Below are 13,687 nucleotides of genomic sequence, written 5' to 3'. Positions count from 1 at the left end.
TCATTTAATTTGAGATTTCAAGATTTTGTACTTTTACCATTGACTTTTCACTCATACTTGCTTTTAGTCCTTTATGTTAATTTTACTTAATTAAAATTTATCATTATTATTTTATATTAACTAAAAGTAAGCATTAGTGAAAATTCTAACGTAAAATTGTTACATCTTAAAACTTAAAAAGTAAATAAAAAGTAAACTCAACTCAAAAGTAATAATGTAATATATTGATCAAAGAGAGCATAGCTCAACCAATATCGATATATATTAGCAATAATAATAATAATAATAATGTAACATGTTAAAAATTAGGGACCCAAAAAAAAACTAAGCTCAAAATTCGAGAGTAAAAATATAACGTTTTAAAACCTAAAGATCAAGTAGAAACTATATGCAAAAACTTAAAGACGAAAAGACAATTTTCGGTGTAATTCATTCTCATACTTTTAATTCAGTAAAATTACCCCTAAATTTAAATCATGGCACTTATTACGTTTAGCTTCATGAAATGGTTGCAATTAAGTTGCATATCTAATTGTTTTATTGCAACAATTTTCTTCGAAAAAAATTGTTTAATTGCATTAATCTGAGGGCAAATTTTCCTTGTAAATACACATGTTGACAAATTCAAACATGAAACCACTTGATCAAGAATCCATAGTTTATGTCGATTAAATTATGCTCATAGATAAATCGATGGTTTAAAATTTGTAGCATAAAATAGATGGTGATGTACAATTTTAATTGTCAATCATTATAATAGTAGTTGGACAGATAATAAGACTTTTGCCGATGACTTCAATAACTTTAATAATTTTATTGATCTGCCATACTTAATTGAGTGTCTGTTTAGTTCTCGAACTTCAAAATTTTACGGTTTCACCATGGTCGATAGTAATTAACATGTCTTGCTTTTGTATCAAAACTACAAATAATATGAATGTACTTTATTACGCGTGTGTATACATTATTCCTCTTCCCTTGATTTTGGTAGCTAGAGCACTCTGATGAAACCCTCAAATTACTACCTAGCCAAGACAGATTGGTAGAGATGAGAAATAGGTCAAACGAGAATACAATGACTTGTTATTATGAAATACAGGCGCCCATTGAAGATTTCTGTGAGTAAAGGCAAATCCCAAAGCAAATCCAAGGATAGATTTCTTACCAAAAAGAGTACCAAATGAAATGAACCGATGTGTTGGTGGACATATCGTATCACCAGCACTTTAGTAGGAGGGCTAGGGAGCAAATCTGGCAAGTATTACAATAATTGGTGTTAGGGGAAAATCACTCTTTTGGGTGGTAGCAAAGATATCAAGATGGGGACCTCCAAGAGTTTCTCATAAACTTACTGTTTTCTCTGAACTACTTCTAAGCTGGGTGGAAATCTCAACATATTAAGCCACAAGGTCTGTTTTTTGAACTTCTAACTAATGGCAACATAAATTATAAGACAGACTGACAAGATTCAGCAGCATGAGAGAAAAATCAAACAAGTTAAAAAAGCTTACCTCATAGCTGCAGACAGAAAGGCCAGCGAAAAGAAAAAGGAGACCTCTCGAGTCCTTGTTGCTTTTGAAAAGAAATTTGTTGCTCCATCCAAGAGCTAAAACAAGTCAATTTTGATCAAATATAAAATATAACTTTCTCTCTATTTGAAACAACTTGTTTGAGATGACTTGCTAAGTGGCTTAAAAACTTTTATAAGCACTTTGGAGTCATTCCAAACAAATTCCTGAGTAAACTGCTAGTTTTGTTCTTTAGAAGATACCACCAAAATGATTTCATTGGCTATGCATTCTCTTTTCTTTTCAAGAATTAGAAGGGAGATACCGTTCCGTTCCATATTAAATGACAACCATGACGGTCAACAGTTAACTTGTTGTTTTGTGTGTGCGTGTGAGAGTTGGGGGGTGTTGTGGGACATAAAAATGGTGAAAAGAGCTTCACTGGAAACGGTAACTTCATCAATTATCAAAAAGAATTGAACTGTAGGGGCCGCTGCTGAGTTACTTCTGTTTAAAATAAACTCAACAAGATATTGTGTTCTTGGTTAAGAAAACAAAAGTGTAAAGTCACGCGTAAGTAACTGAGTTAGAAGCGTAGCAAACTAATTAAGCTTCTGCTTATGCATCGGTGGAACAGCTTTAGACAGCGTCCATTGCTTTATATTGGAGAAGACCGCAAGGAAGGTGAATTGAGAAAAGCAAAGAAGCATAATTACTGCCTCAAAGAGAAAGGGATACCTCTCAGGAGGGCGCACCACCAAGTAAACAACGTGGAGAATAAGTGAACACAGAGCACATCCGAATAAAACCCCACCAGAACGAAACGCTCCCCCTTTTTGCTTTCCTTTATTTGATGCATTGATAATAAGGAAGGTAAGAGCATAAATGGCAAGATATGCTTGAACCAGTTTGTCTCGAACTACAAGAGGAAACATTGAAAGCAATGCATAGTGTAGAAAATGTATAAATAATGAAGGTTCATCCAGAGCCAACATGCTTGCAGGAAGAAGAGGCAGAAGAATAGACTTCTCATGCACTGCAATGTTATCCAGAGGCGGTAAATTAGACTTTCTTCATAATAATATCATCCTAACTCATAGAGAGAGAGAGGGAGAGATAGAGCAAGTACCTTGAAATGAGAAAAGGTAGAATGAGAAAGAACTACATAGAAGGCCATAGAGAAACCCCTGGTTACTCGGGACATGAATCTGTTGAATCATGGAAGGTAAACATGTAGACAGTGTAGCAGTGAAGCTGAGAAATTTCAGTAGTTTCACTGAAAATAATCTCTTCCACTTAATAAGAACAGATGTGGTACACCAAAAGTTCGCCACATAATCTTCATATAATCCTCTATCAAAGGGAGCAAGACGTGATAGAACCTAAGCCAACCAGACTTGGATTAAACTTCAAAAAAACAGAACGGATGGAAACACACCCGGGAAAAAAATCTGGACATAGAATAATGTACTACCAACACGTTAGATTGTATTGTCAGAATAATTAGACTACAAATCTTAAGCCATGTTTCATTCCTGCCTTCGATCCAAACAAAATCCACAAGAGTTCAGTGGTAGAATAGAAACAATGTTTTGTTTTAGTACCCACCCACCAAATACATAGTCCAAACTTTATTTGATAAGATAGATAAGACACCGGTGTGTTTTGTTATGCTAAAAGGGGAGTATACATGTAACTTTCGGGAGATCCTCAGAACTCCTGAATGTCTAGAAAGGGCAATAATCTCTCTTTCAACACAAGCATATCATATATCAGTTGAAGCCCATCTTCAGCCCAAGTTTGTTGATTAAAAAAGACGATAGTTTTCAGTTTAATGTGGATTATCAAGCCCTTAATCATGAGCACATTCCAGAGACAATTTTGAAGAGATTGAAGTCATCTTCTGCTACATGTAAAAAGCCAGGGGAAAAGGTTGAAGTTTGCTTTAATATGGATAAAGAACATTATATTGACACTTCAAGGTATACTGGCAGAGTGACAAATAATGATTACGTTATTGAACAATTCTTCGTACCTGCAAAAGGGCATCAACTGAATGAAGGTATGGCAACCAAATAATAGCAAAAGTTCCCAAGACTACGAAGCCCAATTTTAACACTTCAACAATGGGGTTTCTACGCCTCATACATTTTCCAAGGAGATGGCTGAAAAATGCTGGAGCAAAATATGCACTCATCTGCAAGACATCAAGTAGCTTTAGCATTCGCTCTAGTTAAGGTGACTACACGAAGTTTCAACTAATTAATTTAATAGGTCCTCACGTTCATGACCTAAAAATTAGTTGGGCAAGGTTAAAAAAGATAAAAACTGAACAGTTAACTGCTGGAAAAATATAAGATATTTCCAGATGTATATATATTATGTATTTATTCTACTGAATTAATATGTCAGATCAACACAACCAATCCAACATAAACTGAAACATACACGTCATTGACATGAAAAATTCTATGTTCAGTATTTATCGCACAAGAAGCAGATAGAGGAAAAAAGTAATATATAATGCTTAGGGATGAGAAAGTTGAAACATACCTGCTTATGATTCAGAGCAAGAGTAAATAGGAAACTACCCAGAAGATCTTTATCCGTACATATGGCAGCAATAGCTCCCACAGTGAGGCCCAAGCTTATACAGTTGTACTGTGACAAAAGAGAAAAGGTGAAGAACTAACATGCTTCCAAATTTAAAATTTAAAAAAAAAAAAAAAAAAAAAAAAAGAGAAAACCCATGGAAAACACAGCTATTCTGTAAGTAATAACCTGAAAATGACCATGATCAATTAAGATGAGGCACGGGTTGATGAGAAGGATTGCAATATGCCATGCTATATCACTTTTACGAAAGCTGGAGTTATCACTAAAATATGCAAGAACAAAACAGAAAACTGCAGGAAAGAAAATCAGCACATCAGAGGATAAAACCGTCCATCTCATAAGAAGTTTTCTGCAAAGAAGCCAACAAAAGGTAGAAAACTTAAAATGTAATGAAGTTTGAAGAAGAAAATAGTGATTGATTTATTAAAAGATGCAAAATATAATCATACTCACCCAAAATAGGACTCGTAACCTCGCGAAGTAAACAGTGAAACTGAATCTGAATCAAACAACTTGAGAAATAGACCATGAATGAAACTCTGATAGGCTGTAAGGGGTGGATAATCAAGTCCCCAATAGTTGAGGTCATTAGTGGTACTGTTCCGATACCAATCCTTAGCTGGGAGGTTGATGGTGATTTCCATCCAATGCCTCTGTGCCTCATAGTCACCATACTTCGGAGGGTTTCCCGCACCTGAGTAAGGATGAAGGGAGACTGCCACTCGAACCAGCAAAGCAAACAAAGATATGGACATAAAAATAGCTTTAACTCCTTTATGAATCAACCACCAACAAGCGTCATCATGGTTGTCCAAATCAACCTTGTTCTTCATGACTTTGCTTCCTTTAACTTCCCCCATGACTTGTTAGAGAATCTGCATGCAGAATCTTAAAGAAAGAAGTGTGTCACATTTTGGGCCGTATCCTTTCTATAGCTCCAAATGTCCAAAATTATTACGAATGCAATATTGATTCCAACTTAACCATAAACAGCTCTATCAATGAATTTATTTTTGCTTTGATAACAAAGGATGGAAATTATCTTATGGCCTCTAATTAGAATGTCCTTTATACTTGCGTATGTAACTTTAGCTCTTCTTTTTTTTCTATTTTATAAAAACAACGTTCATTGAGGTAAAAAAAAAATGAAAGAATACATGGAGATTATAAAAATAATAATAATAATAAATAAATTAAAAAAAAAAAAAAAAGCCACAAAAGCACCACCCCTCCTGCAAAATCACACCTATAGAATAGTTACAAAAGGTCTTCAAAATCGAAGCCCACAAGAAATATGAAAGTGGACAAGGGACTAGACTTCACTAGGGTCCTTGTCCACCCCTCGAAAGATCCTACCATTCCTCTCCCCCCCACAAAACCCACAAAACCGCACACACCCTAGCTAACCATAAAAAAAGCCCCTTCTCCCTTGAGGTGGATTGAGGAGGAACTCCACAATCATAGTACTGACGTCCCCCTGACGAACAAACGAAAAGCCAAACATCTGAAAAAAACGCTCCCAAACCGGACTAGCAAACTTGCACCGCCAAAGAATATGATCCAGATCTTCCTCCACCTTCCGACAAAGAATACAGCAGAATGACTCGAAAAACGATGGGAGCTTCCTAACAAAAAGGTCCATCGTATTCGCAGGGTCATGTAAAACTTGTAGGAATCTTAATCTTCCAAAGAACCGAAAAGACTGACTCACCTAAGGGAAAAGGATCCACAAGGCAATGAAGATAGGACTTACAAGAGAATCCCTCCAAAGGATTGGGCCTCCAAACCCTCACATCCCATCTCCCACGCCTAAAAGAATGGCCCCCAAGCAACACAAGAAGAGAAGCCAAATCGGTCGCCTCCTTATTGGATTGGGGGCGACGGAACCCAAAAGAGAAGGAACAGAAGCTCCCTAAGCAAACAAGAAAATCAGCAAGTAAGCAACAACGTGATTTTTTTAGAGACGACAAATGAAAGAGTCTAGGATAAAGACCACAAAGAGGTCTCTCTCCATCCCAATGGTCCTCCCAAACGTATCTCTCCCCTCTCCCACCACAAAATGGACTAAGTCAACAAACGACGAGAGCTCTTTCGAAATACCCTTCCACAGATTCCGGTAGGTGCCTTTAGACCCCTTTGCCAACCACTCGAATGGATGGGGTCCATATTTGCTAACAATAATCCTATGCATGGGCTCGGAGGAGAAGCGCCATAACCATTTAGCCAATAAGGCCTTGTTTCGTAACCTAAGATTCTCGATCTCAAGGCCCCCCTATCAATAGGCTTCTCAATGACATCCCACCTAACCAAATGGGAACCCATACCTTTCCCTTCCCTTTAAAAGTACATTTCAAATTTTCTATAGAATTTGGTTAGATGATCCAAAGTGATTTTGAAAATTCTAAAGATACTTTTAAGAAATATAGTTAAAGTGCTTCTAAGACAAGGACTTAATTAGTACTTCTAGAAGTACACTAATAAAAGAAATGTTTTCACTTAAAGTAAAATTTGCAAGTTATCCCAAAATCACCCTTGGGGAGAGATTTCTCTATACTGGCCTTTAGGACGTATCCTTTTTTATCATAAATAAAAACAATTGGAAATCATCTTATGTAGATATGATATGCAATACAACAAAAAAATTTACATATATAACATGTGGAGTTATTACCAATAGCCCTTCAAAAAAAAAATTCCTTGGGAGATTGAATTTTTTAGAAATATGTTCGTTTAACATAAGCTTACATTACAAACCTCAGTGCAAATTCAAAAGTAACATAAACATAATCATTCAATCTACCTACACTAACATTAGACTTCTGGAGAGATTAGTTATCTAGAAATATGTTCATGGTATCATTTGGAAATATGCTATTAGCCATAAGCTACGTATATGTTTGGGAGTGATTTTGAAATTGTTAAAATCACTTTTGTGATGTTTAAAATTACTCCAAAACATGCCTTTAATCACTCAAAATTAATTTAATATTAACTTTTACACTTTTAAATGCAATTTTCATAACATCAAAATTGATTTTGAATTAAAAGAACATATTTTGGAGCAATTTTGAAAATGTCAAAAATGATTTTAAGCATTTTAGAATCATTCTCAAACATACCCTACATCTTTATTTGCAATTAATTGGTCCATTAAGAAGCATAAACACAGATACGGATATAGGATATGGATACGATATAATACGAAATGGTGATAAGCTAATTGTGCAGAAGCACAGATACTTCTCAGTGTGCAGAGAATTGATATCAGATACAAATATGTCCAGATACGTGGCAGATATGTGTCTGATACGTGATTTGAAATATCTGATTTTTATAGTTCTTTTTAATTATCAGATACGTGTATCTACTTTCAAATACATGAAGGGGATACGCTGGGTCTTTTTTTTTCCAAATTAAAGCCCAATCACTTAAAAAGCCCAACCCACAACCCATGTTATTTAAAATTCCACTTAAAACTATCAATCCAAAACAAAGTAGATTAAAAATGATAAAAACATATAAAGTTAAAAGAAAAAACCCGAAACGTAATTAGATCTTCATTCTTCTCTTCTTTCTCACTATCTAAATCATGATTCACACCCCCCTTTATCCTCAACTTCATTCTTCAATCTTGATCTTCTACTTCTTTCCTACCATCTGCTCTAGTCGCTCAACCACAACTCAACATCGCTCAACCACCATACACTAAGGAAGAAACAAGGGAGTAGATTGCAGATTGATATTACAACAAATTATCCTTTCTTTGAGAAATTCACTAGGTTCAAAACCAATTTCGGAAGGAAGGCGGGCTTCTAATGAGGATAATTATAGGATAATCAGTATATTTTAGTTAATATTTAGTTTAGTTCATAATTTAGACTAATTAGGGTTTAATTAGTTATTATTTTCATATTTCCTTGTAAGGCTATAAATAGCCACTTTAGGTTTGTAATAGGGAGCTTCGAATATCCATTTGAAGATATAGAACATTTGGTTCTTTTGAAGAGTATTCTCTCATCTTTAAGGGATGGATTTCCCCTACTTGACCATGAATTTGGCCTAATACCTTTTTCGTTGGATCAGCTTCTCTAATTTTTTTTTTTTTTTTTTTTTTTTTTTTTTTTGCTATTTCAAACAAAAAGGAAGCTTCTGTCCATCATTGCTCGGACTTTGAAAACCGAACTTGGCATTTAGACTTCAGAAGAGGCCTCTTTGATGGATAATTTAGTATTGTGGAGAAATTGGACTTGATCCAAGTGGGGAATGACCTGGACAAAATCCTTTGGAATATAGATGGTTCAAAAATGTACTCAAGCAAATCAACCTTCCAAAAGCTTTCTTTTTGCCCGACAAAGTTTTTTAGAAAAAAAAAAAACCTGACTAGCTTAAATTGGAAACATAAAAGCCCAAAGAAAGTTAAGATCTTCCTATGTTCCCTGACTTTTCAAAGATTGAACACTGATGATAGATTGCAAAGAAAATTCGAAGACTGGGCTCTCCCTCCTGGGTGCAGACTTTGTTTAGAAGAGAGTGAATCCCTTGATCATCTTCTTCTTCACTGTGATTTTACCTCTTGTGCTTGAAATTAAATTGCTGGTATGTTCGGCATTTTGTTTTGTCTTTCCAAGAAAGTGGATGATTGGCTGTTAGAAGGGTTGTGTGAATGGAATTAGAATGGTAAAGCAAGGGTAGTCCATAGCTGCACCTTTAGGGCTCTCTTGTGGCAACCATGGAAAGAAAGGAACGCTAGAGCGTTAGCAGATAAGTCTTTAAGCTTTTAATTTCTTTTGTAACTTTGTACAAAAATCAAAATACAGCCTCTTGGTGGATCGCCTTGCACAAAAAATTCTTTTGTAACTACAACTTGTTAATACTTATTAGCAATTGGCATGCTCTTTTTTTTTTTTTTTTTTTTTAATAGAAACAACTTTCATTGAGAAAAATGAAAGAATACACAAGCATAACGATAAACTCAGCCACAAAAAAGGAACCTCCCCCTATAGGAAGGGACTTCAGCTATGCAAAATAATACCTATAGAATAGTTACCAAAGGCCTTTGAAGTCGAAGCTCACAAAGAAACATGAAAGCAAACAAGGGACCAAATATCACCAGGGTCCTTATCCACCCCACTAAAAATCCTACTATTCCACTCACCCCACAAATTCCACAAGATCGCACACACCCGTGCTAACCATAAAAAGTCGTTTGCGTGTTCTCATGTTGTAGTCTTTTGGGAGGAGGCTTTCTCGACCACCGACCCATAGGTTGTTCTCTTTCTTACTTTTATAAGAACTCTTCAATTCCATTGCTTTCACTCTCAATTCCAAGCCCCTGTTCTTTCCAATTAGTGTTTTGTTTCTACTTTACTACTTTTGCTATTTTTTCCTTTTTTTTTGGGGGGGGAAAACAACTGCTTTCATTGAGAGAAAAAAAATAAAAAATACAGAGGCATACAAAAAACTAAGCCTGCAAAACAAAACCCCTAAAGAAAGAGTTTCCAACTAAGTAAGATGTTACCTAGAGAATAATTACAAAAAATCTTCGAAGCCAAGACCCAGGGAGAAACATGGTACCTCACCAAGGACCAAACTTTACTAGGGTCCCTATCCACACCTCTAAACACTCTATTGTTCCCCTACTACCGAAGATCCCACAACAGAGCACACACCCCACAAACCACAAAAAGTGCCCTTTTTCTTTGAAACGTGAATGGAGAAGGAACTCTTCAATCATCAAACAAACATTTCCGACAAGCAAGCACAAAATCAAACTTCTCAAAGACACATAAACCTCGCAAACTGACACTCCCAGAGAAGGTGATCTCGGTTTACCTCCACCTTCCAAGTCTCCGACAAAGGATACGACAAAAAGGACCTACTAACAAAGTCATCTTTCTCATAAGCTTATTCATCGTGTTCACACGATTGAGCAAAACTTGCCAAAAAAAAAAAAACTTAACTTTCTTTGTAATCTTAATCCTCCATAAAATATCAAAGGTCAAAGGATAAGGATCCATTAAAATCCTAAAGAAATACTTAGAAGAGAGTCCTTCTAAGGTATTAGGACAATAGGCACGAATATCCTATCTCCCAAGCGTAAAGTTGAAGTTGAAACCTTCAGCCCAAGTAAAAAGGGAAGTCACCTCCATCATTTCCCTATTGAACAAAGGACGACGAAAACCAAAGGAGATAGGCACAGAGTTCCTCGACCAAACCAGAAAATCTTACACATGAAAATTTTTAAAGGAGAACAAATGATATAACCAAGGTAACGCAAAAGAGAGGGGGGCCTATCCCCCATCAATGATCTTCCCAAAAATACGTTTCCTTCCTTTACCCCACAACACGAGATGGGAGAAGGAAGGGAGCTCAAAAGAAATATCTTTCCAAAGATGTCAATATAGTCTTTAACCCCTTTCGCCACCCATTCAAAGAGATGGGAACCGTGTTTACTTACAATAATCCTATGCCACAAAAATTCGGGCTCAATGGCAAAATATCAAAGCTATTTAGCCAACAAAGCTTTGTTGCGTAACCTTAAATTTCCAAGCTCTGACCCCCATGATTCATAGATTTCTCCACCACTTCCCAACTAACCAGATGAGAATCATTCCCTTCATCCACCCCTTCTTAAAGTAAGTCTCTCATGGGCTTCTCCATGCTCTTACAAACCAAGACAAGCGCATAGAAGAGCAAAAGGTAATAGATAGAAATTCCACTGATCTTATTAGAGTAAGACTAACAACTCTGAAGAAAAATTTCTTTCACAAGACTAACCTCTTCCTTATCTTCTCAATGGGACCATCTTGAAAAGTGATAGCTCTCGAATTACCTCCGAGAGGAAGACTGAGATAGGATGAAGGAAAAGAGTCAACCACACAACCAACCAAACCAGCGCAACTATTAAGCTTCACCAGATCACAATTAAACCCTGATATCTCATCATCTTCTTAGTGTTGAATCATTATCTTTTGACTTCATAATCCAAATCTATTTTAGAATTTATTTCTGCTAATTTGTTCCACATCCATGATAACATTCTTGATACATCCTTGGTATATTGAAAAATCTAAACATAACGTTAACGCAATATGATTGTATATTATGGTATTAAAAATATGCGTATTTGCTTTGAGCTATCCTCATTTTTCCTTCCAATCAAATTGTTAGCTTCATTAACTTCTTGCTCTAACTTGATTCCAAAGTCAAATTCTCTCCTACTTTGTTAATAAAACCAACAATCCACCACAAATACAAATTCAACACAACACACTTATTACCCCAAGAGTTAATAAGTCATCATTAAACAAAATTCATATATACTCAAGCAAGATATGTGTTTCGTATCGACAATTATCGCAATCTCATGCTTAACTCAACATAAGCGTACACAAATAATGTACTCACCATCCGTACTAAGCATTATTGAACACATTACACTTTTCCTATTTAGTCACCATATGGTGGTCGCTCTCAGGATCCACCATCCGTACTAAGCTTTATTGAACACATTACACTTTTCCTATTTAGTCACCATATGGTGGTCGCTCTCAGGATCCACCATCCGTACTAAGCTTTATTGAACACATTACACTTTTCCTATTTAGTCACCATAGGGTGGTCGCTTTCAGAATCCACCTTTAGTAATTTCATCATCTCAACATTTCCAACCATACCAAACTCTATTGAATCTACTGCAACCAACACCCCTTTCAAGCATAGTGATCCTTGGCCATTTACCCAAGACCTTACTACCAAATCTTTAAACTCTTTTGTGGGTGGTTCAACTGTTGACCATTTGTACTCGAGGCACATACACCACAAGTGACATAATGATATTCACGTGTTTCTCTTAACTCACCAATAACAATGTCAAAAGTCACAGCCCAAATCCTACAATACGCTTTCAACCACACACTCAAGTATCCACTACAAGAAAACTCAACATGTCAGCACACTCACTAAGTGTTCTATATGTAACACTTGCAATTTCATGCGTGATGTAACATGAATAAACAATTCCACAAAGATCTAACATATAAAATATTTCCATTCAACATTTTTGCTTAAGACATTTTCACTTCAAGCAATTTCAGTTAAAAGAAACGTAGTTTCAAAACGTACAACTACTTTTATTCAAATCTCATTCATACATGCGACATACAGTTCATCATAAAAAGAGCATATCATTTCACACGCATAAACCTAGCCAACTCCAGAACACAATTCCCAACCTAGAATTAAGGCAAACCAATAGTAATAGCTACTGACCTTCAGGAGCGACTATGAAATACTAGTGGATCTCCCCACAAAGGTTCTTAGCCTCAACCTGTATATTTTTCAGAAACTAGTACTATTTTAAATATCCCAAATTCGTAACCAAACCACCTGGAAGTCGTTAACTTACCTAAATCGACGTCAAAACAAAACACCCAAACAAAATCCAGCACCCAAACGACCTCAAACTTCCAAGGATCAGTCTAAAACTACACAAACAAAATTCCGTACATTATGATCTAATTTACAGAACTTAAACAAAGTTTGATACACCAGCTAATCGATCTATACCCACTGAAACTTACCGAAACAGCTCAATCTCTCGCTGAAAGTGTTCGAAAACGTTCGAACCTCAGAAATCTGATCTCGTTGGGTCGTGAGTGTTCGAATCAAGAATCATTCAGAACGTGGGTCACGAGTTTGGAGGGGTTCAAGGTCAGTTAAGGAAGGAAAACGCCGCTGTCGGGACTGTTGAAAGAAAACCGTCCACCAATAGCGGCGGCGACGGTGCTGCTTGCGGTGGCCTGAAGGAGACCCAAGAGTGAGGCGATGATAGAGAAAGAGAGAGAGAAACGAGGAAAACCCCAGTAGCTGAAAATGGCTCCTGGCGACGTGAGACTAACGGACTTCGACGGTGGTAGCCTTTTGCGAATTCCCCTGCCGAATTTGGCACGATTTCAAATTAAGAGCCATTGTGCAGAGAAAAAAATGTTTTTCAGAAAAGTGTTTCATGTCGTGAATTTGAGGTGCATACCTGCAATATGAATAGGAAGAAAATATAATATAATAATAAATTAATTAATTAGAGTAAATTAACAAAATATAAAATAAGAAATTTATCTAAATTCTTCATTTTCTCTAATTTTTATAAATTTTGTCCAATGTGTCCTACAAAACCCATCAAATGTCACTATTTATAGACAATTTAATACATAGGATAATGGATAAGTGACACATGACCAATGGACACTAATAATGGGCATCTACATTACACCTAATTTAACATATTTATAATACTCCCCATTAGATGTTTATTATATATGAAAAAGGGTACATATTTCATATAATATGCTACTCTTAAAAAAAATACAGTATATTTACTCCCCTTCATGGAAACATTACTTGAGATCTTTGAATCGTCGCATTTCAATATTGTGTACCAGTTTTTCAAAATTTGCGGTAGGTAATGCCTTTGTAAATAAGTTTGTCTGGTTATCTTTCGAAAATTTGTTGTATAGTGATGTCGTCATTTTCTTCGAGATCATGAGAGTAAAAAGTTTCGATAA

At 35.9% G+C, this 13,687-nt stretch overlaps 1 protein-coding gene across 18 annotated transcripts; it reads right to left on the bottom strand.

Annotated features, from left to right (window-relative positions):
* Positions 1-790: 790 nt before the first annotated feature.
* Positions 791-13,164, bottom strand: LOC120067010 (ALG6, ALG8 glycosyltransferase family). Of its 18 annotated transcripts, none has more exons than XR_016532463.1 (13): positions 12,707-13,136; positions 12,532-12,610; positions 12,396-12,453; positions 4,578-5,012; positions 4,290-4,473; positions 4,062-4,169; positions 3,544-3,705; positions 2,638-2,890; positions 2,247-2,544; positions 1,512-1,606; positions 1,353-1,430; positions 1,166-1,251; positions 791-1,025 (listed from the first exon to the last, which is right to left on the bottom strand). XR_016532463.1 is itself a non-coding variant. In XM_090318292.1 (10 exons), exons 4-10 carry the CDS (start codon positions 4,982-4,984, stop codon positions 1,513-1,515), a joined length of 1,506 nt encoding a protein of 501 aa, XP_090174418.1. In that variant the 5' UTR covers positions 4,985-5,012; positions 12,396-12,453; positions 12,532-12,610; positions 12,707-13,136; the 3' UTR covers positions 1,376-1,512. The 18 variants fall into 18 exon arrangements, 9 of the variants coding, with proteins under 9 accessions (XP_090174418.1, XP_038874304.1, XP_038874325.1 ...); XR_016532465.1 differs by having other exon boundaries at positions 1,353-1,426; XR_016532477.1 differs by having other exon boundaries at positions 4,290-4,414; positions 12,707-13,133.
* Positions 13,165-13,687: the final 523 nt, after the last annotated feature.

The sequence above is a fragment of the Benincasa hispida genome, chromosome 1 (assembly GCF_027475165.1).
Source record: "Benincasa hispida cultivar pf3 chromosome 1, pf3_genome.v1.1, whole genome shotgun sequence".
NCBI classification, from domain to species: Eukaryota; Viridiplantae; Streptophyta; class Magnoliopsida; order Cucurbitales; family Cucurbitaceae; genus Benincasa; species Benincasa hispida.
The sequence above is the reverse complement of the archived record's forward strand: the minus strand, read 5'-3'. Positions and strand labels throughout refer to the sequence as shown.

Coding starts and splice junctions, on each gene's coding strand:
- LOC120067010 (XM_039018376.2), bottom strand. CDS start 4,984: ATGGGGGAAGTTAAAGGAAGCAAAGTCATGAAGAACAAGGTTGATTTG. Junction 2,891..3,543: donor CAGTTGATGCCCTTTTGCAG/GTACGAAGAATT, acceptor TGGTTGGCTTAG/GTTCTATCACGTCTTGCTCC. Junction 2,545..2,637: donor CTACCTTTTCTCATTTCAAG/GTACTTGCTCTA, acceptor ATAACATTGCAG/TGCATGAGAAGTCTATTCTT.